The sequence below is a fragment of the Marmota marmota genome, unplaced genomic scaffold (assembly GCF_001458135.2).
Source record: "Marmota marmota marmota unplaced genomic scaffold, marMar, whole genome shotgun sequence".
NCBI lineage: Eukaryota > Metazoa > Chordata > Mammalia > Rodentia > Sciuridae > Marmota > Marmota marmota.
In genome coordinates this window covers 85,301,281-85,327,471 of record NW_026000026.1, presented here as the reverse complement: position 1 = coordinate 85,327,471, position 26,191 = coordinate 85,301,281, and the positions used below count along the sequence as shown (strand labels likewise).

At 36.2% G+C, this 26,191-nt stretch overlaps 1 protein-coding gene across 1 annotated transcript in view; it reads left to right on the top strand.

Moving 5' to 3' along the window:
* The window catches only part of Lmnb1 (lamin B1), a 28,704-nt gene extending 3,980 nt beyond the window's left edge, over nt 1–24,724 (top strand). The window contains exons 3-10 of the mRNA XM_015486610.2: nt 919–1,089; nt 2,624–2,749; nt 9,993–10,213; nt 11,185–11,410; nt 13,010–13,114; nt 16,430–16,549; nt 20,933–21,040; nt 23,881–24,724. Coding sequence (XP_015342096.2) covers nt 919–1,089; nt 2,624–2,749; nt 9,993–10,213; nt 11,185–11,410; nt 13,010–13,114; nt 16,430–16,549; nt 20,933–21,040; nt 23,881–23,922 — 1,119 coding nt within the window. The 3' untranslated portion in view covers nt 23,923–24,724. The remainder of the gene's footprint in view (nt 1–918; nt 1,090–2,623; nt 2,750–9,992; nt 10,214–11,184; nt 11,411–13,009; nt 13,115–16,429; nt 16,550–20,932; nt 21,041–23,880) is intronic.
* Nucleotides 24,725–26,191: the final 1,467 nt, after the last annotated feature.

Below are 26,191 nucleotides of genomic sequence, written 5' to 3'. Positions count from 1 at the left end.
TTTTTTTTTTTTTTTTTTTTTTTTTTTTTTAATATTTATTTTTTAGGGCTGGGGATGTGGCTCAAGCGGTAGCGTGCTCGCCTGGCATGTGTGCGGCCTGGGTTCGATCCTCAGCACCACATACAAAAAACAAAGATGTTGTGTCTGCCGAAAACTAAAAATAAATATTGAAAAAATTCTCTCTCTCTCTCTCTGTCTCTTAAAAAAAAAAAAATTATTTTTTAGTTTTCGGCAGACACAACATCTTTGTTTGTATGTGGTGCTGAGGATTGAACCCGGGCCGCACGCATGCCAGGCGAGCACGCTACCGTTTGAGCCACATCCCCAGCCCAATTCTGTTTTTCTTAAATGATTTGCTTAGTCTCCATCAATATAGAAAATGGATATTTTGTAAAATATGGTTTTCTATAACCTATTATTACTAGAAATTTTTAGAAAAAAGTAGGATTGTTTCAATTTTATTAGGGGTAAAAGGTTCTCCTTTTTTGTCCTATATCACTCATTTCATGTAGTAATAAACTCAAGTGTCTGAAGTATTTTTCTTTCAATTTAGAAAAACAATTACTGTTCAGTGTTTAATATAGTATACTGTCTAGTCATCCATGATTACATGGCACTTTAAAAAACTTTAAAAATCATTCAGGAGGTCATTTCATGCTTTTAGAGAATGTTTTGTTCCTGTGAAGACATAAACAGTTCCTACAGCTTGATGTACTACCATTTCTGTTATTAATTCCATCTCAAAAATCTCTCACCTGAAAACTAAGGCAACAAAGTACATCCACATGCCTGTTCCAGGACAGACTTGAGGAAGTTGGTGTGTAAAACTTCACATGGCTCTAATATCCCTCAGATTGTACCATTGCAGCCATGGTAAATGATTTATTTGATTTTTGTCATTTTTTTTTCTACCCTCAGGAAATTAATGAGACAAGAAGAAAGCACGAAACACGCTTGGTAGAGGTGGATTCTGGACGTCAGATCGAGTATGAATACAAGCTGGCTCAAGCCCTTCATGAGATGAGAGAGCAACATGATGCCCAAGTGAGGCTATATAAGGAAGAGCTTGAGCAGACCTACCATGCCAAAGTGAGCATTCTTCAGAGAGTTTGTTTTAAAATCCAAAGTCAGTACTTGACAGTCACCCTAAAGTGACTGTTGTTTGCTTTGTTCTGTTTTTCTTAAATGATTCACTTAGTCTCCATCAATAAAAAATGGGTATTTTTTTAAACTGTGGTTTTCTATAACCTATTATTACTAGAAATTTTAAGAAAAAGGTAGGATTGTTTTAATTTTATTTTTGTCCCATTTATCACTCATTTCCTGTTGTAGTAGTTGAATGCAAGTGTCTGAAATAATTTTTTTTTCAATCTTTATTTTTATGTGGTGGCTGAGGATTGAACCCAGTGTCTCACACACGCTAGGCGAGCAAGCCCTCTACTTCTGAACCACAACCCCAGCCCTGAAATAATTTTCTTCCAACAACAAAGTACTGATCATGCTGCCCTAACATCCATTTAGTAGTAAATGAATGTTGGATGTCTTCTGCTTCTGATTTCCATACCATTATTATACATAGACTGTGACCACTATACTTTGGCCTTTTTTTGTACAAGGCCAAATAGTCTCTGATATTTCTTCCTCTGTCATTATTATTTATATAAAAGGTATTATAGAAATATTGTACTTCTATTAGCCAAAAATAAAAAAAAAAAATAACAATCAGGCTTTGCTGGTAAATGATTTTACCTCATGTATTACTGGGGATATAGCTCAGTTGATAGAGTGTGCCTCAAATACACAAGGCCCTGGTTCAACCTCCCAGCACCAAAAGAAAAGAAAAAAGATTTAATTAAAAATAATTATTAGGGGCAAACTTAGAAAATTAGAGAGATAGAGTCTTTGAAAGTAATTTCCATTGCATGACCTACCAACTGTTCATATTGGGTTTTAGTCATTTTATGAAGTAGCATTTGGCTCATGAAAGAGAATAAAATTATCCAACAGTTACTGAATGCTGGGCACTGTGCTAGACAGAAAAGGAGCTAAATTAAGGATCAATCAATCACACACTGTGTCTTAAAGGGAGCCAGTGAGGAGATGTAGAAACATGTTCCTGAGACACACACATGCATACATGGTAGAATGTTATGGGCATTTGGAGGAATGGGGTATTTACCTGAGGGACTGTCTTTGCTTCTGAAGGAAGCATTTCTATCTGGTGTGAAATAATCTATTCTGTATTGGATTTGGTGGCTTAGGGATATGTGATATTTTCTTACAAACATCATCACCCTTGCTGCTACCCACTTTCTTTATTAGCAGTGTTATCCTTGTCATTAAAGGTTTAGTGGATGAAATATTGAAGTACTAAACTTTGGGGGGCGACCAGATACATTAATATTGTTAAATAAAACTCATATTTTAGGAAGTGAATTCAAAAGTCAGACAGACTTAAGGTAATTCAAACCACGTCAGCAAACTTCATGATGCTTTTCCTGTGTTTCATCAGCCAGTTACCAGCAGGACTTAGGTTTAAAATGTCTTTAGGTGAATTATGCTTCCTCATTTGTTAGTTTTAATTTACTTCTTAAGACTGACTGTGACTTGCTGTGTCTTTTAGCTTGAGAATGCCAGACTGTCCTCAGAGATGAATACTTCTACTGTCAACAGTGCCAGGGAAGAACTGATGGAAAGTCGAATGAGAATTGAAAGCCTTTCATCTCAGCTTTCTAATCTACAGAAAGAGGTAAGTATCTTCCTCTGTGAAAGACCACCTCTACAACAGTGGTCTACATGCTTTGCCTGCCTTCTCTCTGTTTGTCACACATGATGGTGCTATTTTGCACTCAGGTTTTCATAATTTTCTAGATTTTTTTGTTTTGCTTTGCATAAGCATCCGCTAAGGCAGATACTACTATTCCAAGTTAACATATTACATGAAGCTAAGGAAATTGCTAGTTTCTTCACTGGACCTAGGACCTAGGACTTGGGTTTTCTGCTGTGTTCAATAGCTTCATCTTTACAGGGTGCTATTCTTGGCACATTTCCCTCTTTTTTTGGTCATGATTAGAAACCACAATGAAGCAAACCATGCAAAAGTGGATAGTGAATGCTTTGTGTTTCTAGACACTCTACTTGTGCTTAAAATACTTAATTAGGATCATGGGAAGTAGCATTAATATCTGTATTGGTGGGGCTGGGGATGTGGCTCAAGTGGTAGCGTGCTCGCCTGGCATGGGTGCGGCCTGGGTTTGATCCTCAGCACCACATACAAACAAAGATGTTGTGTCTGCTGAAAACTAAAATGTAAATAAAATATTAAAAAAAAATATCTGTATTGTTTAAAAATTTGGTGGCTTCATTCATTCATTCATTGGTACACACTAATAACAGATGACTCCATTGCTACTTTGACTCGCTGCCTTCCAGTCCATGGTGATGTGCTTCAGGTGCAATTTTAGCAGGTATGGACATGGCTTTAAGTCACTTCAGGATAGGGTAAAGTCAGTATGGATCCAGAGGACATAGACAGCTGTGTGAATATACAGCATGATTTGGTGATTTGTTGCTCACTTTAATCACTTGGGAAGTAACTTCTACTTCCATTTTTCTTAAGGGAGGACATCTTGTTCTGATTTTTGTTTTTTTGGTACTGGGGATTGAACTCAGGGACACGTGATCACTGAGCCACATCTCTAGCCCTGTTTTGTATTTTTTATTTAGAGACAGGGTCTCCCTGAGTTGCTTAGCGCCTCGCTTTTTGCTAAGGCTGGCTTTGAACTCATTATCCTCCTGCCTTAGCCTCCTGAGCTGCTGGGATTACCGGCATGCACCACACACAATGCCTAGCTTATTTTGAATTTTTTACATAGGAATAAACTTGATTGAACTTTTCTTTTTTCGTCATTTTATTTTTAGTATAAATCTTCTGATTATAAAACTGAGCACATTTATTGTGTGAATTCAGAAAACAGAAGATGAGTTACATAAATTAGGTGATGTAAAAAGTTAACATTAGTTTATATTGTCAGAGATACTTTATTACATAATATAAAATTTTGAATTAATTTAGAACTGTATTCTCCTGATAGTATTTAAGGGTTTTCATTTAACATTGGAGCTAGAAGGACCTTATAGTTCATTTTGGTTCAACCACAGACCTGGGTAACTTAAGTGACATATTTAAAGGCTGTAGGCTAATGTAGGTTTTTTCTTGGAGTCCCAGTTTTCCCTTTATACCTTGCTTAGATTTTCTTTAAAGAACTTAACAATTTATTTTCCATAATCTGACTTATTCTTTCGTATTGCTACAACAAAATATCATGGGCTTCGTAGCTGGCTTATAAATAGCAGAAATTCGTGGGTGTTTTTTTTTTTTTTTTTTTTACAGTTTAGAAGTCTAGGAAGTTCAAGGCACTGCACAGTAGATATCTGTTTGGGGGCTGTTTGCTGATTCTAATGGTGCTGCCTTCTCTGTATATCCTCAAATGAGCCCCTTTGGGCACATTTTGTGAGGGCCACCCCTCCTAATCAGGAGGGCTCTCTTCTCATGATATAATCACCCCATAGGCTTTATTCTTAATACCACTGCTTTGGAGTTTAAGGTTTTAACGTGCGAGGCAGGGTGATATAAACATTCTTGGGCTGAGTTGATACTGCTTTTTTTCCATATAATTAATTAAGTTCTAGGTATTGCCTTTTCCTCTGTTTTACTTTTCCTTATTTTTTTGCTTCCTTGCTTGTTGGTCGGTTTGGCTACTCCTTAATCCACTTGATGCTATTTGGCAAAATATAATCAGTTTCTTCTTGAGGTGGATATTCATTTTATAGATGAAGAGACTAAGACTTGTCTGTGGTTAAATAGCAGTAGCCATGTCTGAAACTTGGTAGCCAGTTTCAGACCCAGGCTCAGGGTCTTTTGCCTGTTTGCCTGCTAATTGTGTTCCCATCCTTACAAGTTTTTTTTGTTAAATAATGTCAGGGCAACTGCCTGGCAGTTTCTAGGAGCTAACTCAGTAGCAAATAGAGAAGCCACACCCCCAGCCCAGCCCTTTTTATTTTGAGACAGGGTCTCCCTAAGTTGCTGAGCCTGGCTTCGAATTTACGATTCTCCTGCAGCAGCCTTCAGAGTTGCTGAAATTACAGCAATGTTCCATGGCATGTTCCATGGCACCCACCTCAAATAAAAAGTTTCTTGAGTCTTTTTTTCTCTTTTATTATGGGTTGTAGATTTTATGATAAAGAACATATTTTGATGAATGTTTCATTATTTGGAAAGTTTATATTTAGGAAAAAAATCATCCAAAAGAAAAAGTGATCTCTTAATATTTTCTCATTGTTTATCTTAATTGTTTTTGTTGTTGAGTCATTACAGTTTCATCATGCTGTCTGTTGGGCCATAGAGTTTCCTTTTGGTTAGTTATATGACTCATGTTAGTAAAGTACTTCTTGAATTTTACTTAAAAAATGAGATAGCCCTTAAAATATTGGTTTTAGAAGATATGTAGATGGTAGCACTTATGTTTTAGAATTAGGAATTTTATACATTGTAGTATTTGTAGTATTTCTAGATTTCAGATTTCAGTGAAATTAATTGGTTATTCAGAGTATGCTTGCCTTGCAGAAGAGTCTACGATGTCATTTCAAAGACCTCTGTTATTTGTTTTTCTGATACCCATGTTCTGCAGACTTTTATTGCAGCTAGACCAATATAAACCAGAATAATTATGTTACACATTATTTTTTCAAAATCTAAGATCACTAGAAGTCAGTCATAAAATTTTATTGTTAAGAAAGAAGATCTTAGAGATTCTAGTTTGATCCCTTCATTTTATGAATGTGGAAATTGATTTAGTGAGGTCTAGTGATTTAGTGAGAGCTTGCCAAGGTCTCACAGGTAGTATACATGGCTGATTGGGAAAGCATCAGGGTCTAATTACTCATACTCTTCCTTATATTTCCTTTACACAAAGTGTATATGTATATTACACAATAAGTGTAGTATTCAGTGTAGAACTTAAATATTTCTATTTAAAATACAAAAAATTCAGAGTAACTTTAAACTTTGTTACACCTAGATTTTGATTTTTACCTCTTTTTTTCATAATTAAAAAAAAATTTTTTTTTGGTAATTGTGTATGGACAGCATGTCTTTATTTTGTTTATTTTTATGCAGTGCTGAGGACCAAATCTAGTACCTCACACATGCTAGGCAAGCGCTATGCCACTAAGCTGTTCCCCTATTCCTGATTTTTACCTCTTAAGGTCAAAGGTAGTCAAGTATAGTGACGTTTGGGGGTTTGCAAATCTGGGCTCACATTACCTCTGAATCTTGAATAGTTTGTTTCTAGCCAGCTATCCTTGGATTTTACCTTGTGGCCCATTCTGTCCTCTGTCTCCCAATAGAGTGAAGTAAAGTGAAGAGATTGAATATAAGACCATGGGAGGAGGAATGGATTTCTCATTATGTAGCATGGTTTTTGCATATGCAGTTAAATGCAAGTTCTCTAAGGCATAAGGACTCTTTATAATGTATAGTATCAATCTTTTTTTGCTTTTATTGGTGCATTATAGTTATACATCGTAGTTGGATTCATTTCAACATAATCATACATGCATGAAGTTTAATTTCTCCATTTCAGTTCCTGGTGCCTCCTCTTTCCCTGCCCTTCTCCCTCCTCCATTCCCTTTCCTCTATGCTACTGGTTTTCCATTTATGTATTTATGTATGTATGGACAAACGTACGTACATATGTATTTTTTGTTTAGTACCAGGGATTAAACTCAGGGGTGCTTTACTACTGGGCCAGATCCCCAGCACCATTTATTTTTTGAGACAGGGTCTTGCTCAGTTGCTTAGGATCTCCTTAAGTTGCTGAGGCTGGTCTTGAATTTGCTATCCTCCTTCCTCAGCCTCCTAAGTTGCTGGGATTATAGGTATGTGCTGCCATGCCTGGCTTTATCTATTTATTTTTATTTTTTTTCCTTTTATGGGAAAATGTCAACTTTTTATTTTATTAAAATTGTAAACATTTGAAACCAAAAAGAAAAAGGTGATTTTATGAACTCAGTATCAATTTATTTTTAATTGGTACTTTATATGTATACTATCAATCTTAAAGGAATTCCTGTTTCTAATATAGAATATCAGATGCTACTCGGAATTTTATTAATTTATTGATCAATTATTTTTTCAAATAGTTTTGTTATTTTGGCCTAATTTTAGATCTACAGAAAAGTTAGATTCATAGTACAGATAGTTCTTGTATATCCCTCATCTGGTTTCTCCCATTGTTAGCATCTTATGTTACCATGAAATGTTAAAGCTAAGAAACCGAGAGTAGTGTGTCAATACTGACTAGACTCCAGACTATTTGAATTTCACCAGTTTTTCTATTATTATCCTCTTTGTGTTCCAGGGTACTTCATGCCTCCTTAGTCTCCCTTGGTTTTGATAATGGCTTTTCTTGTTTTTCATGACCTTGAGTCTTGAGGAGGACTGATCAGGTGTCCTATAGACTCTTATCCAGTCTGGGTTTGTCTGGTGCTTTTCACATGATTAGAACCATGTTATGGGTTTTAAGTGTCGGTCTGGTCACATCATAATCACTGGTGATATATGGTTACAGTAGCATTTGCCAGGTTTTTCCATTGTAAAAAGAGTATTATTCACATTTCATACTCTTCTTGGGAAGCAAGTCACTAAGTCCAGCTCACCCTCAAGGGTGAAGTGCAGGAATTCAGCTGTACATCCTGGTGAAACTCTTATTTATCTTCCTCATTTATTTATGTTTGCTTTTATCGGTATAGACTTAATGGGCATTTATTTTATATTTTGGGTTTTAATTTAATAGTACATTATTTCATTGGTTTAGATTGTTCCACATATGGAAATACTGTCAGGTTAACTATTGTGTACTATTCTCTTTGAATACTTCTTACTGTTTGGCACTATAAAATGTTCTAAGGATCACTGTGTATTTTCTCTGCTTCAGCCGTAGAGTTAGTTATTTGTTTCTCCAAAGAGCCATGGTTCTTTTTATTGGGAAAGGTATTTGACATTAAGATCTGGGCTGAGTGTGTACTGGGGTGTCACTGTTTCTGTGTCCTCTCATAGACAGGACTAAGGAATGCATCTATGTATGCTAACCCATGTATTCATATATATCTGTAATTGTTTTTCTGTGTAATATATGTATTTTTATTAAGTGAAAAATTTATTTGTATTAAGCTAAGATGTATGTCTTGAATCTATTACCACAGGGTTCAGTTTTGAAGTTTTCTTTTGCTTATTTGTAACTTTTCTGTCAGAGTGAGAAACCTGGTTTCTGCCATCTATTTGCTTATTTGTTGAGTTCCACTGTGTAAAACTGTTCAAATTTTTCATCTATACCCTTGTAAGGAATGAATTTACCACCAGGAGTGCAGTATTTATTACAGTGTGTGGGTCCCTTTGTCTCTAGCTTTCCAGATTTAATTTTTGCACAGTAGGTGCCCTTTCTTTCCTGCTGATGCAGCCACTTGTGATTCTGAGATCTGAGCATCACATCAAGTTGATTACCCTTGTCAGTTTTTGAAGCCACTGAGATGAATTCTGTCATGGAGAAGTGCAGGAGAATAATTACCCAGTTGAGTTACAGGTTTATAAGATGAACTTCCTGGTATAGGATATGTGATTTTTTTTCGTTTTTGTACCAAATATAAATTTTCTATATTTACAATAATATTTTACAAATTACCCACTATCGTGTTCTCTGTGTGCTAATTAAGCATGAGATATCATAGAAATTTTTTGTTATATTTATTTATTTTTTATTTGTTCTACGTCGTTGTACACGACAACAGAATGCATTTTCAATTCATCATACAAAATGAAGTGCACCATTCATGCAATCATACGTGTACCTAGGGTAATGATATCCATCTTATTCCACCATCTTTCCTACCCTCATAACCCCTCCCCTCCCCATCCTCCCCTTTGCCCAATCCCAAGATCTTCCATTTTTCCCACCCCACCCCCATCATAGATCAGCATCCACTAAACAGAAAAAACATTTGGCCTTTAGTTTTTTGGGGTTGGCTTACTTCATTTAGCAAAATATTTTCTATCTCCATCCATTTACCTGAAAATGCCACAATTTTATTCTCTTTTAATGCTGAGTAATATTCCATTGTATGTGTGGGTGTGTTTGTGGGGGCAGGGTGTGTGTGTGTGTGTGTGTGTGTGTGTGTGTGTGTGTGTATACATGGTATCACAGTTTCTGTATCCATTCATCTATTGATGTTGGTTCCACAGTTGAGCTATTGTGAATTCAGCTGCTGTAAACTTTGATGTGGTTATGTCACTATAGTATACTGATTTTTAAGTCCTTTGGGTATAAACCAAGGAGTGGGATAGCTGGGTCAAATGGTGGTTTCATTCCAAGTTTTCTGAGGAATCTCTACACTGCTTTCCAAAGTGGTTGCACCAATTTGCCGTCTCACCAGTAATGCAGCATGAGATACCATAGCAATTCTAAGGAGAAAATGTATAGTGCCTTCTATGTCTTTGGTTTCTAAATATTTCTCAGCAATTATCCAAAACATACTTTCACCCATCTTGAGCTTTATTTTGTGAGTGAATTTTTCTTTTTAGTTCTTTAAAGAATTTATACTTTTGAAAAAGGGCCTTCCCTAAGTCAGACTTGAGATTTTACCAAAATTATAGGTTATATTTTTGTTTGATCAAATACAGAGAAATTGTATATATATTTACAAACTTTCATTTGGGGACTGTTTCTGTTTTGTTAGTTAGCCAAACTCTCTTGAGATTTGTTTTACATTTTAGAAACTGGTTTTTAATTTCTAAAAATCAAAATATCTTAAATTCTAATGAATTAGAGATTACATGGGGCCGTTTGTTTTCCAAGTCCAGGAAATGTTTAAAATAGCTGCCTTGTGCTAATGTTGGAATGTTCCTAGAAAGTAAATGTGTTCCTTTGAATCTGAAGTCTAGAGCATGTTTGGAAAGGATTCAAGAGTTGGAGGACTTGCTTGCTAAAGAAAGAGACAACTCTCGTCGCATGCTGTCTGACAAAGAGAGAGAGATGGCGGAAATAAGGGATCAGATGCAGCAACAGCTGAATGATTATGAGCAACTTCTTGATGTTAAGCTAGCCTTGGACATGGAAATCAGTGCTTACAGGAAACTCCTAGAAGGCGAAGAAGAGCGGTAAGGAATTCAAAGTTCACCCTGCCTTATAGTCTGTTTTCTGTTCCCATTCTTTTTATTTAAGGAAAAGTAAAATGAGGATTAAAAAAAAAAAATTAAGGCAACATAACTTTTTTCTTTCTTTTTTAACACCTAGATATAAAAGGTAGTAATAAATCATATTTTTGCTTTGGCAATAGAACATGCTGATTAAGCAGTCTTGGTTTATTATTATTATTGTTACTTTAAATGTTGGACAGTGTCAGAATAGACTATATCCTTTGTGATTTTAAATGTTTTGGTAACTTAATATGTTGTAGAATGTCATGTATGCTAAAAGAAAGCTTGTACTTGTATTTTAGATCTAGTTTTGTGTGTAAATCCTTCTGGTACCTATTCTCAGAAAAGAGTTTAAAAGAAAGTGGCCAATATAGGTTAAAAAAACCAGTCAATTCGATGTTCTATACATTTTTATGACTACAAAAGAATACAGGTATGAAAAGAAAAAGACATACATTTTATATAACATTGGTGGGGGTTAGATGGGATGACTTTTCCAGGCCCATGTTTTCCACGATTCTTGCATTATGGTTACATTACTTTTTTTCTGAGCAAAAACATTGAAATTATTACTTTTTAAACAAAACTGGGCATCCTAGCATAAATAAATGTTATCTTAGTTAAGATGTTTATATAAGCTTTGTCTAACAGATTATCAGTAATATTTTACTTTAGAAATCAATGTACAGGATATTAATTGTCCTTTTAAAGTTTTTTTTTTTAAATTTTTTATTGTTGGTTATTCAAAACATTACATAGTTCTTGATATATCATATTTCACCCTTTGATTCAAGTGGGTTATGAGCTCCCATTTTTACCCCATATACAGATTGCAGAATCACATCAGTTACACATCCATTGCTTTTAAAGTTTTTACTAAAGTAACCAAGGAGCTTGTATCTCATGAAGGGAATATTATTTTTTCCTTTTAGATTGAAGCTCTCGCCAAGCCCTTCTTCCCGTGTGACAGTGTCCCGCGCATCCTCAAGTCGCAGTGTGCGCACAACTAGAGGAAAGCGGAAGAGAGTTGATGTGGAAGAATCCGAGGCCAGCAGTAGTGTCAGCATCTCTCATTCAGCTTCAGCCACCGGGAACGTGTGCATCGAAGAGATAGATGTTGATGGGAAATTTATTCGATTGAAGAATACTTCTGAACAGGTAAAAGAATAGACCCATTTCTTTTTTCCTTTTTCTAGCAAGGCTTTGCAGATAGCTGGGCTGTTGTGCAATTGTAACAGCTCTTCATCTTATATTTGGATTCAGTAAGTCTTCATGGAATGCGGTTTCCCTCCTTTTTTTTTTTTAAGTTCAGGAAATAAAATAAAAATTAAAATGGGAGGCTGAGGAATATAGATGGTGCCTTTTGTTGTTTCAAGCGTTTCTTCATTAACCCTTCTTTACAGAGCCAGGACTTTTTTTTCACAGTTGGTCATTTTGTCACAGTGGTCTTCTCAAGGATGAATTATTTCTCTGCCCTAGCCAGATTTGTGAAAACGCAGGAGGAATTGGGGTGAAAATAGTGGATATTCTTTCACAATATTAATGAAACTTTTTGAAAGAAGGAAGTAGGAGCCTAGGCTCAGATATATTAAATGAGTATTTTTCTCTCTAAATAAATGAATGAATGGATGTTAATGACTTAATTTATATAAAAAAAAATAGTATGAATCCCTATTTTGAAGTTTTGTTTAAAAGTGAACATAAATGTTTATAGCTAGTAGGATTTCTGAAGTTTAGAGCTGAGGCTTTCAGGAATTCAGTAGTCCCTGGCTTGGGCTGTGAAGGTGTGAGCTTATGTCAGAGTCAGTTAAAGTTTGGGGATGCAGTGGGATGGATGCCACTTCCTGAAGCATGTGTTCAGGGTCATCTAAAAGTCTTTGTAAAAATCACTTTTTCTCACTTGAGATATTTAAGATTTCCTGCATGTAGGTAAATAATTTCACTAAGTAGAAGAGCACTTGCAGTTCCAGTACTAAGGCACTAAGGCTTCCTGATTACAACTTTAAAAGCTAAGAGTAGAGTAGCTTCTGTTGCTTTAAAGAAGTCACTCTACTGTTCTTCACAGGCCATAGCAGCCAGGTATGGAGCTGTTTTGGAAGTGACCGTCAGCCTGGTTTATTCTTACTGATGAGTTTGAGATGAATATACATTTCGCTTCTGCTCCTTTTCTAGTTTGTCAGGCAGCAATGTGTAGCTGGGAGCTGGAGTTATAGCTGTCACTTAGGTCTGGTTCATTGAGTCACAGCCTGAGTTCATTGAGCCCCTTGTGTTTGAGTCACATTGAGTTTATTGAGCCCCATGTGTTTGAAGGTAAAAGAGCCAACTGTGAGTGGAAGCGGCACAGACAAAATAAAATAGATTTTCTTCTTTCTGTTTCTAAGCTGTGTACTTATTTTAAAAATGTAAAGTCATCAAATATTAGATATTTATAATTGCTATTATTATGGCTAAATTGTACTGTGAATTTAAAAGATCCACCTGGTCTAGCAGGGAATATGACCATTTAATTGGTTGGGTTTACACTCTTCTTCCAGGTTTGTCCTCTTTAAAACCTTCATAGTTAACTACTGTAGCGTCTTTGAAGTTACTATTGTTGAATGACAAAACTCAATTTCTTTTTGCAATAGGAAAATATGAATCAGAGAAAGACAGCCACAGGGCTGCCTTAGTTTAAAAACCTGTCGATTCATGTATTTGATTATTATGTAACTTTCTGTATATTTGAAATAACCTTGTTATGTTTTGTACTGCGAATAGGATCAACCAATGGGAGGCTGGGAGATGATCAGGAAAATTGGAGACACTTCAGTCAGTTATAAATATACCTCAAGATATGTGCTGAAGGCAGGCCAGACTGTTACAGTAAGTGAATTTAGTTATCATTTAGTTTAACTTCATTGTCTTACTAGAAAAAGTAGTTCAAAAAATTTGTGGCCTAAACAGAAGTGTTTTAGAAGTGGGCTTTAAAACAGCTTTGAACAGGGAGTTGGGTTGTAGTTCAGTGGTAGAGCACTTGCCTCACATGTGTGAGGCACTGGGTCCAATCCTCAGCGCCACATAAAAATAAATAAATAAATAAATAAAATATTGTGTCCATCTAAACTAAAAAAATATTTTAAGCAGCTTTGACATTATTAGGGCTTTACAAGTGTTAATTAAATATTTAAAATTCTGTCTACTGAAAGTGATGAAAAAATTGACCTTTGAATTCTTTTCTCTTGTCTCTTCCAGTAGGTATAAAATAGCTGTTTCTCCATGGATACTTACAGCCTTGTGTAATTTAGGAGATATTGTTTGGCCCAGATGGTTGGGAAGTTAAAACAGTAATTGCCTAAAACAGCAATCACCTAAATCACCTTGGACAAGCTTCAGTGTCATCTGAGTAGTATTTTGGTGTCCAGGCTCCACCTAAACCTTAGCTATTCCTGGGGTCCGGGTATGGACTTGTATTTTGAAAAGTACTTCTGTGTTAGACACTCTTGTACAGAATCACTTTGTCATTTTGTTTTTGCATAGTATTAGTGTTTCTAGATTTAGAGTGATATGCTAGTTGATATTCTGACTCTCTTGGTGTGTTCTAATATACTACATCTTTATTGCTCAAATACTATTAGCTCACTTTTTAGAGAAGTGTACATCTTTTGGGTAAACACAGAAGAATCCTTTCCTTTGACTTAGTAAGTAGATTTAACAAACAATAAAATATACTAACTTTGATACAGCAGCCAGAGAGGCACTATTTTCATCCCTAAATAGTGTAAAGGAGTCCCTTTAAAAAATATTTTTTATTTTGTTATTTTATTTATTTATATGTGGTGTTGAGAATTGAACCCAATGCCTCACACATGCTAGGCAAGCACTCTACCACTGAGCTCAGGATCTTTTTTTTTTTAAATGGAATTCTCTTTTAAAAAGTTTGAAACAGGGCTGGGGATGTGGCTCAAGCGGTAGCGCGCTCGCCTGGCATGCGTGCGGCCCGGGTTCGATCCTCAGCACCACATACAAACAAAGATGTTGTGTCCGCTGAAAACTAAAAAATAAATATTAAAAGATTCTCTCTCTCTCTCTCTCTCTCTCTCCTCTCTCCTCTCTCCCTTTAGGGAAAAAAAGTTTTAAACATTTGTTTTAAATAACGTTTATATTTTTGATTTATGCAGACCTTAGTGTTGTAGGTCAAAGCCTTAAAATACAGGTTAAAACTGCCCAAAAGATGCCACTTTGAAAATATCAGGTGCTATTTTTGTAATTATGGGTAAAAATCTGAACAAATATTCTAACTATATGATCTTTTCTTATCTTTATTATATTGAGAAAATTGCTCAGTCCTAGGAAAGCTACATAATGTGGTGAAAATAATCTGACAGTTTAATTTAAAGAATTCAGATTTGAATGTTCTCTTCTCTCTAAAATAATATGAAGCTGTTATTCCAATCATTCCCCCCCACCCCACACTGGGCATACTATCTGATGGACTAACTAGGTAGATCTTATGGGTCTCATGGAGGACTCATTTATCATATCAAGTAATGTACTTTTTTTTTTTTCCTTCAGTAGCTCCCAAAAAATGAGATAAGAAGCTTTTGGTGACACAGTAGTAATAGGTGATATTTCTATAAAATTGTGCAAGTCTAAAGCAAAGATCAGTTTAAAATTCTAGAATAGAAGCAGGAGAAACCTATGTATAATATCAAATTTTCTTGTAGCCATATTTTTAAAAGTATATTAATTAGAACTGTTTATTTAACCCAGTATTTCTAAAATACTATTATTTTAATGTATATTCAATACACATAAAAATTACTGGTAAGGTATGTTACTTTCTTTTTTGTAACTAAAAAAGTTTTTGATGTATATTTTATTCTTACGGCACATTTCAATTTGTCTAGCCACCTTTCATATACTCAGAAACCCATGTATGGCTACCATATTGTTCTAGGACATACTAGTCTTAGGTTATTACCAACCAGATCACTGAGGTCTTATGATAACTATCGTCATTATTAATACGAAAGCAGCTATGTAATTCTGTATACATTAGTGAAAAGTATTGGAAGAAGTTAGGAAAACACATCTGTATAATCTGAGAGATGGATCCAAACCAGTTTTTTCATCCCAGTAAATGTTCCTTTGAATGCTAATAGATGCTCTGGAAACTTCAAGTGAGCATCTGAAAGGTAAAGGCTTTTTCCTAATTAGTAATTCATAGATTTTTCTCCCCATAATTAAATATACCTGCCTTTGCCATCTCCAGCTTTCCTCTTGTAATTATAAAGTCTTTTTATGTTATGACAATTTATATATTTAAAATTTTTCTACTTATTTTCATGTGATCTTTATAAAAGATCAGATCTGGTCATATCCCTGTGGCTGAGGACATTGGGGCTGATTGAAATGTAGTGATTTGTCTAGTATTCAAGTCTAGGTTTTCTGACTGCCAAGTTTTCTTCACTCTTCCTATACTTTCCTGCCAACAAATACTTAAAAAGGGGGGTGGGGTGGGATTTTATGCTGATGAGAAGGGAAATATAATTATTTTCTTTCTTTGTCTATTTCAGTAACAGTTATATTTTCCCTTGAACACTAGGGTGATTTATCAATTTTCTGCATTCTTTTTGGAATTCAATCTTCAGATAGTCTGGGGTATTATTATACTGTCTCTGTTTGAGATATATCAGTTTTTATGTGAGTATTGTAGATGAGCTGTATGCTACAGAAGGTCTTCTTAATTCCTACTGTTGACAACTGGAGGACACTATAGGAGGGGGTCAGAAGGCTCTCAATGTAAGGATGGCTCATAAACCTGTGGAATAGTAGAATGCTAAGGCTGCTGTTATTAGTGAGCCAGGATCTGTATATGGGTAATCGCTTCCTCTTCATAATAGTCTCACCTATTATAGGTACCATTTATGCCCCATTTTATGGATTTTGTGGTGTGTAGAGTAGGATGGGAATATTTGGCAGCCTCACTTCACAGACCAGTGAATCAACAAGATCATTTATCATGGAGAGGCTGAGGCCTTTAGAAACTCTGCAAGTTCTGGATACACAAGTAGTTAACATAGCAACTTGGAAGCTGGGGCAGGGTTCTCAGACTTTTAGAAGTAGGAGTTTGTTGCTGTCATTGACATGTGAGAGAGCTGGGGTTCTTCATGTATTTTGATATCTTTTGTCTTCCAGATTTGGGCTGCAAATGCCGGTGTCACAGCCAGTCCTCCCACTGACCTCATCTGGAAGAACCAGAATTCTTGGGGCACTGGTGAAGATGTGAAGGTTATATTGAAAAATTCTCAGGGAGAGGTATGGCCTATACTGCTATAATGTTGGATTTCACCAGAAAGTTTATTGTATGATTTCTTCTCAGAAGTCAGATTGCAAAGTGAAGTTACTGTTGCTTAAATGATACCAGGGCTGCTAAGTAAATCAAAATTACAGATTTTAGAAATAAAATGAGTACATCATAGAGTACCAATTATTATTAGTACATGCTCCAATTGTGTTCCATTTCTGTTGGTCTCTACTGCACAATTGTGTCCCATTTCTGTTGGACTCTGCTGCACATTGGCTTTGTGACATTGAGCAAGTTACCTCACTTCTGAGTTTTCTCACTTTAAAATAGATAATTAATGTGACAGTATAAATGAGATGTTAGTATGAACCAGACAACCTTCAAAAGTGCTTGGAACACTATCTGGCAAGGTACATTCAACTAGTAAGTACTTGATTAACTTTTTTAGTGGCTCTCAGAGTGCTCATGAAACAGTTTGAAGACTGAGGGGTGTACCTGTGCTATGCTTTCAGTTCGTCAGTCCTAGAATTCTTATGGTAGAACCTTATCTCCCCACACTGCCTTGTAAACACACACCCCCCCACACACACACCCTACTGATGTTACTCTTAGAAATGCTTCTTTATAATAAAACAGCTGTTGGAGCTGGTAAAGAAAGGCTTCATCCCTGTCTCTACCCAGCTCCCAAGTAGAGGGGACAACAAGAAAGAGTTTGAGGTCACCATTGTTGCCGCCAGAGACTAATGAGGAAGGCGGTACTCAGTCAGCAGGGGCAGATTGTGTAGGTTCTGATGAGAGATGTAGATCTCACTCTCAGTGCAAGTAGAGGCTTTTTGGAGGGCTTTTAGAATGACATGGTAAGATAAATAAGGAGAAGAAGGAAAATTTGCTGCTGCGCAAGTTGTTAGGAAATCAAAGAGGAAGAAACTGAACAACTAGTGTTATGAGGTTTCAAATTGAAATGTCTAAGGATATATTTTATAAATAAAGTAAGAAAGTAGGATAGGATTTTGATTTGTTGTTGCAGGACTGAAGAAGATTGGTCACTTCCAGTCTCTCAGCCAGAAACTTTTCTGTGCAATCTATCTTAACCTAATTAATAATAATAATAAAGCACATGATTCCTTAGATCCATTATGATTCTTTGAAAGAAGGAGAGATAGAAGCATATAAAACAGAAAAAAGAAAAAAAAAACAAAAAAAGGTTCTCAAAAAGTTTTCTGAGTACCCATCTTTCCTCAACTCATCTGTCGGTGAGAAGAGAAAGGGGAAGAAAACCCAGTTGCAGACCTGCACACTCAGCTCCCACAGCACGTAGATCCCACATGTAGCACTGGCTCAAAAGGCTCATGATGCATCTCAAGACTATTAACCCCAACAAGAATCTTAGGAAACAGCAACCTGCTCAACATCATTAATTATGAATTACTTCAACACTACTATTTTTAATGTAAGCCTTCTGTTAAGTACTTTTCATTTGATAACATTTAAAAACCAATTAATCCAATGCAGAGCATCAATATGGAATATGAGTGAACTAAACAATCTCTAAAAATCTAGATAGAAAAATAATCAAACAAATAACAATTTAGAACCAAAATGTTGTCGGGAGGTTTAGATACAGGAAATTGTTGTTAGTCAAGATGGTAATGGTTACACCCCAAAAAGACGCCCTCAGCAAGGTGCCCAACCCTTATCAAGTAACCTGGACAGACACATAAGCAGTCTTACATGTCTGATTTTACTCCCCTTATAAAATGTATTGCTGGCCTGCATCTGCTCAGCACAGCACACTAATATGTCCAGAGATGCACTGATGTCAGCAGGCAGCAGCTAGCTGTGCTCACCTCCTCACATCTGTGAATTCATTAGAAGCCTGAAAATCAGCCACAGTGAAAGTGTAGGTGAAGAGTTAATTGTCTGTTATCTATTACTTTTCCATGTACATAAATAATCATTTGCATACACAAATTTCAGTCATATCTCTATTGTGGAAGGCACAGGGATTTGCTTTTTTTTTTTTTTTTTTTTAAATTTCCTTTATAGAAAACCATCTGATTTTACTGTGGTGACATTCACTGTTTTTAATCACCTAGCACCCCTCCCTCTGTGTCCAGATAAGAGCCCCCAATTTTATCTGGATGCCGTCTCCTGTCAAGGAGCACATGTGTCACAAGGAGCCAAGTATTAACTAGTCATAGAAGAGGGAAGAAGGCTCAAGCTCCAACTCCTCCTCTGCCGCAGTCTGGCTGGGCACAATCAGGAGCCACTTGTCAAAAGAAACTAACTTTATTTTTAGAACCACACACGCCAAACAAAACAGCCTCTCAGGAAAAACCCTCAGAGCCTCAACTGCCACCACCAGCTTTCCACAAGCCTCTCTCTCCCACACAAGCTTCTCCCCACCTCCCACAATCCTCCTGCTCTTGAGGCTGATTGGCTGGGTCACGTGGGCGGAGCCAAAAAAGTCCCCCAATGAGCAGCTCCGTGGTCTGAAAGGGCAGGGAAACAGCCCAGTGAGCATCACCGCAGAGGAGCCAATCAGCTAGATGTTGCTGGGGCCGCTGTGAGCCAATCATCAGCCGGCAGCTGGAAGTTTGCTGGGGCCCCTTGGGCTGTGGCTCTCAACACTCCTCCTGTTTAAAAGGAGCATGTAACCCAGATTGGGTCAGTAAGAGGAAAGCCCAGGATGGGAACCTCACAGGAGATGTTCATTCCCACAGAAAGAATGAGCCAGGTATGATAGTACACGCCTGTAATCCCAGAGACTTGAGAGGCTGAGGCAGGAGGACTGCCAAGTTCAAGGCAAGTTTGAGCAATAGCAAGATCCTGTCTCAAAATAAAATATAAGAAGGGCTGGGGTATAGCTCAGTTGTACAGTACTCTGGGTTTAATCCCTAGAACCTCTGAGAGCTGCTGACTGTTATCCTGCATCCTCAAGGTAGGCAATCCAAGGAGAAACAACACAAATCCTTGGGGACACTATGTGAGCCACTAGATCAAGTCCACTATCTCCATTTTTTATTAAGTAAGGCCAAAAATTTCCCATTATTTTAAAGCCAGTTTAACTTGGTTTTCTGATACTACTAATGCCCCAAAACAAGGAAAAAAAATAAACAAACCAATCACCTGTAATCTTATAAAAATGTGTGTAGTTATAGAGTGCTGCTAATATGGTCTTGTACCTACTAATAAATGTGGTCCTACAGAATTAAATGAATAAATACCAAATGTGTATCTAATGATCACAGAAATAAAAACTGTATTCACAGTTCTCTCCTCATTTGTGACAGAAATCACTTAATACAGAGCCTAACAAGCAGAAAGTAGTAGACATTTGTTAAAAGAATGAACAAACAAAGCAAATAATACTCAGTGTTTACATTAGGAAGGGAAGCCTAAGTTTGGTTAGCTGTATAGAAATATCATCAATAATACTGTGTTCAAGACATAGTCCATCATGATAACTGCTACTGCACTACAAGTATCCTCCCATATGTCTGTTTCTAACTTGGAACACATTACACATAGGAAAAAAAAAATGGTAGAGATGATGACGAGATTCCATGGTTCACAAAAGCCTATTCAATCTCCAGGTATGTCTATAAACAGTGCTTTTGGATCTGAGCAAATCATCACTCTTAACTATGTTTTGAGAGACACATAGTTCAGATGTTCAGGTTGTCCTGTGCTTAAACAGAAACACTGCTGCTTGTGTCCAAGTCAGCATTCTTTACAGGAAAATGATCTGTGTTTGAACAGAAATAGTTGGGAATAGTTGCTTTCTTTTATACCTGTAGCGAAGGATAGATCTATTTCTGTACTATTCTAATTGGGACCTCACTAGTATGTTATTAGTAATTAGTGCTTATTCTTGATTCAGTTTCCTTCAAGAAGAGCCACTTGCTGAAGGGATGAAAAAGGAGCTTGTCCTTTTCATCTCACTACTCGGGTGGTTGTTTTGCTACCATGGTCCCTGAGATCACAACAGTTGGCACCTAGCTTCATTTTATTCAGCATTTATTTAGCATCATCTCTTTGCTAGGAGCTAAGATCTTGAAGCTGAATTTTTGTTGAGTTCTTTAAAGAATTTAGTGTGCCAAATAATTTGCACAGAATTCTTAGTAACAGAATGGGATAAAAAGCATTGGAAACTTCTCAGCAGGTATTTTAAATTGGATACCAGTAGGTCCCCTGAAGGGAAAATTTAAGGTCTAAGAACTGCTATTAATTGTGTAAAAATTCTAGTTCAGTAGCTAACCTCCTAATAGAGTGGTTTTTTTTTTTAAATAAACCTTGATATGGGAATGCTGTTTTTAATCAAAAAAAAAAAAAAAAGGTGGGGAGGGTTCCTCTTCCCCTGCATCTTTGTGATTAAACTGTCTTGTTTTTAGGAGGTTGCACAAAGAAGTACAGTCTTTAAAACAACCATACCTGAAGAGGAAGAGGAGGAGGAAGAACCAACTGGAGTAGTTGTTGAGGAAGAAATTTTCCACCAGCAGGTATTACTGTAATTTTACATTTAATTTTCATTAATAGAATTACATGAAAGTCTGTTGTGGGTTGCCCCCATTGATAAACCAGAGCAGTGATCTACCAAGTGGGGGTTATACCTCCCGAACTGATGAAAATTCAAGTACTTTAGGTCACTGGTAGAAAATATATTAGCACACTTTTGTTTTTTTCCCTCATTTTCAAATTTCCATCTTGTTTTGTACATATATGATAGGGCATATAAATTACTTACAAATGTATATGTATAAATGGATTGGAGTGCTTGACCTGAAACTTAGGTACTATTGGGTTCTGTGATTGAAAAGTTGAGGTCACTAAATTAGAGCAAGCATCTGCATATAAACTGAAAAAAGAGTAATATTCAGCTTCAGTGTGAAACAAAATTCCTGCTATATTAAGTTTCTAATTATCTAATTGCAAGATAGATTTTGGCTGATGCTAGGGTTTTTGAGAGCCCTTGAAATAAAGAAACTCCAGATTTGGTTTTAATTAATTAAATTGGAATTATTAATAATGAGATTTCAGTTTATATTCTCAAGCTGTTTGAGTCTAAGTTCCTACCCTGAAACTAAGTCTTATCCTGGTAAGACTTCATCTCTGTGTCTCCAAATTTATAATCTAGGTTTGCTTAGTTTCTTTAGCCCAGTCCTACTCTATAAACAAACATTCTCTAATGTGTTTAGTCCCTAAGGTTGGGAACCACTTCAAGTGGGTTATATGAGATAGAATGATTCTTTTTTCCCTAGATTTAAAATGAGGTTTATTCACATGAACTGGTCTGTATAACTGAAGGATCTTAAGGATCATGTTCTCACTTCCTGTTTTCTTTTTTTTTAATTCTAATTCATTATGTATGACAGCAGAATGCATTACAAAGATTGATTTTTTTTTTTTTTTTTTTTAAACCTGGATGCCTTCTTCTATATTTTGGAGCAGTATTTAAGAACAGATGCTTTATAACTTGGCTTTATTAAGGAAACAAACACAGAATCATAATGACTAGACGTAAAATAACATTGTGAGGTGTTTCCAAGTTCCAGCCCAGTGGTCTACATAGGTAGCAGATCAAATACTGAAGAAGGCTCTCTAGGCCACCAGTGTAGTTGAGAACAACACTGGAAAATGGTACTTGTTTGGTATTTTGAAGGATGGAGGGATAATTGTTATAGGAAGAGACAGATGATGGTGTTTTGAGGGTGTTTTTGAACTGTCTGCTGCTACTTATTAACAGACCACCCTAAACTTAGTGATTTAAAAACATTGGTTTCTAATTTCCCATCGTTCTGCTGTGGTTTGACTGGGCTCAGCTGGTAATTCTTCTCTAGGTGGTGGAAGATGAGTATTAATCATCTAGTTGTGTACAGATGGAAGCTTGTGTGGGTTTAGAATATCCTCTGGGGCTCTTTCTGAATGTCTTCTCACGATGCAGTAGTTTGGCCTAAGTTGTTTGAAGTATGGAAGCTGGTTAAGAGGGTGAAAGTGGAGACCACCAGGTGTAGGCCCTGAGCTGGTACAGCTCCCTTCTATCATTCCCTCAAAGTGAACCATAAAACCAGCTGAGATTCATGGCAGGGGTAAATAGTTTCCTCTTATGGGAGGAGCAGCAAAGGCTTTATTGTGATCTTTAATTCATACAGGGAATGTTTTAAAATATATTCACCAAATGTTTCTGTCTATCCAGTTGTATTTTGGGCTTTGTGTATGAGAGAATGTTAGTTGAAATGAAGTTGAAAGGTTGGTGTAAAATTGACATTGTGTGGAATGCTCGGGCATGTAACTTCTGCATAGTTTAGAGCAAAGGAGAAATTGAGACCTATAGTTTAGAATATCACTGGGCAAACAATCAGGTACTGACTCTACGAAGGAGATACCACAGACACTCAGGTAGTAGGTAAATAGTGATGCATTAAGGTGAAAGAAAAAGTCAAAAGATGTGTAACCTTTTTTGTTTGTATGATTATAGAAAATAATGTCAGCAGAACAGCTCTTTTGACTGCACATTGGAGGGTGAATCCAAAAGCCTTTTGAATTTTTGAATTGACTAGAAGGGTTTTGGTGGATTTTTTTTTGTACAAGAGATTGAACTCAGGCGCACTCAATCACTATTTTGTATTTTTATTTAGAGCAAGGTCTCACTTGAGTTGCTTAGCACCTTGCTTTTGCTGAGGCTGGCTTTGAACTCCCAATCCTCCTGTATCAGCACCTGGAGCTGCTGGGGTTATAGGTTTGCGCCAACTGCGCCCAGGTTTTGGTGACCTTTTAAGAAACCAGTTTTAGTCTAGTCAGTGGTGAGTCAGTAAGTTTTATTGTGAGGCTCTGAGGAATTAGCAGGTCACAAAGAAATGGATAGGGAAGCCTTTTTGACTTCACTTTTGAGAACAAATCCAGTGTAAATGTTTTGAAATACCGAAGTTCCTGTGAAGCATATCATGCACTGATCTCATTTGCTCATTTTTCAAGGGAGATTATTGTATAGTGATTTTTCAACTTTTAGTTGAATATTAGAATTAATTTAAAGTTATATATAGATACCCTTCCTCAGTTAAGTGAGAAATTCTTGTTTAATTGTTCTGAGACTCAAAATCAGTTTTTTGTTTTGTTTTTTGAACTTCTGTGCAACCAGAGTTGGGAATTGCTGTTTTGTAATCTTTTGGCGTATTCTAGAAAAGTTGTTCTTAAGAGAAGGTTATAAAGGTAAGTGAGAAGTGATAAAGGGTCCATTTGAAGTTAGGTAATACAGATTCCTGTAGTTTAAGATTTTTTCTTATTTTAGAATACTGTAATTTGTTTTCTTAGTACTACTTTTTTCTTCTGTTTTTCTTATCAGGGATCCCCAAGATCATCCAATAAAAGCTGTGCAATTATGTAAACTTCTCAAGTCAACTGTCTTCCTCAAGATAAAGAAGTATGGTAATCCTTACCTATATACAGTGCAGAGCCTTCTCAGAAGCACAGAATATTTTTATATTTCCTTTATGTGAATTTTTAAGCTGCGAATCTGATGGCCTTAATTTCCTTTTTGACACTGAAAGTTTTGTAAAAGAAATCATATCCATACATTTTGTTGCAAGATGTGAATTATTGACACTGTACTAACTGTGTACTGTTTGGTAAGGGTCCCTAAAATTTTTGGACTTTTTTTTTTAAAAAACAAAAACCGTTTGTGTGTGTGTGTGTTTCTTTCTTTTTTCTTTTTTTTTTTAAAGTTCTTATGAGAAGGGGAGGGGAGGTTAAATAAACCACTGTGTGTCTGGGCATAATTTGAAGATTGCTCCATCTAGATTAGCAATCTGCTCTTGATTATTTTCTGCTATAAATAACGGTGCTGTGAGGGAGGGGGAAAGCATTTTTCAATATATGAACTTTTGTACTGAATTTTTTTGTAATAAGCAATCAAGGTTACAATTTTTTTAAAAAACGGAAAAGAGAAATTTTGTAAGAAGGCAATATTAACATGATCATCATGTAAGCACTCTGGATGAAGGATTCCACAAAACTTTGTTTTATGGTCACTTCTCTTAGATTCTTAATTTCTGAAGGGAATCGGGATGGGGCGGTGGGCTGGGGGGCAGGGCTTCTCTGTTATAATGAATTAGTTGTGTTTTTTAAGATTGTGTAACATGCTTAAATTTCTTATGTGACATTAACAAATAAAAGAAAAGCTGTTTTAATATTAATCTACTGTCCTTATTAACCCTTTAAAAACAGATTTTGAGAAGAGAAGAATGTTCCAGCTTTGCTTTTGTTAAAAAATAGTTTAGTTTATTTGAACTGAACTTTTCTTCTCTTTAAGGCTTTGACAGTTGAGAAAGATACACACAAGTGAGCTATTTAGAGGTCTTCCCCCTTTATAGTACTTTGTTGACGATTATAAAAACAGTAATAACAATGATAGCTAATGTTTCTGAGCTAGACATAGTCAGTGCTTTGTTACGTTTTTTTACTTTATCAACAATAGGCTTTTCAATTTTTCTTTACAAAAATCAAATATCGACAGTGGGAGAAGAAAATTCCTATTAAAATAAAAATTAAAAAAAGCCTTAGAATCAAGTTTTTACTGTCCTTTAAAATAGGAAAGAAAGAAATTAGTTTTAGAGGATTAACTAACTGCAAATGATAATGAAATACAAGTGTGCTGTGAGAGGTGGTTTTGTGTGGTGATGATTAGGGTGTCATTCATTGTGGGTTTGGATTTTTTTTTTTTTTTGTCTTGATTGCTGTAGCAAGTGAGTTCATCTTGTGGGAAGCAGAATGTCTGGAACCTCTCTAGAATGCACAGATGATATTTCAGAAGCCAACCCAGAGCCAGTGTTTGCTTTCCTCTTAAAATATTCCTGCAGTAAGCTCTGCAAAGACTACCAGCTTTCACTTGAAAATAACTCACAAAGCCCCAAATTACAGTGCTCCACAGATTTACTGCATACTTTGGTGCTGTCGCAGACACAAGATAAATGCTGGGTTAGAAATTCTGTCTGGTGAAGCAGATAAAATGATAACTTCTCAACACAGATTTATCTTCTGAATGAGAATGGTACATGGCCAAACTTGACTGTGAAACATTTTGCCACAAGATGGGGTTCTTGTCATCAAAATATATTCTAGGTGTTTTAATGCTGGAGAAATTTGGTTTTAAAAATAAACACATTAATTAGGCATGAAAAGGAATTGACAGTTTATTGCAGTTGCATAGGTTGTACTCCAGTGAACTTTAGGTTAAAAACCCAGAACTCTTTTAACATAAGTAGTTTGGTGCTCCTGGTGTGTGGCAGTGGATTGTTGAGTCTATGTGGACTGACAAACTCTGAACTAATTGAGGTTTTCTGAAATTGATAAATTGAGCTGCACCTAAAGCCTTTTCCACAGAACATGGAAAGCTGGAGAGCCGGAGGACATGTGGCCTGGACATGAGGCCTCTCTATCCTAAACTTATATCTCTACATCAGTGGTGGATAGACAGTGGAGATAAAAACATAGTTAGGTATTTAACTCTTATAACAAGCATGAGTTCATTCTGTTCCCTTGATTTGTCTTCTGTATTCCAGTTTCAGCACTGTTTAGAAAGATCTTATTTTTAAGCCTTGTATTCAGGTCTCATCTCTCTATTCTTCACTAAAAAAATCCTGGATATTCTTATTGAA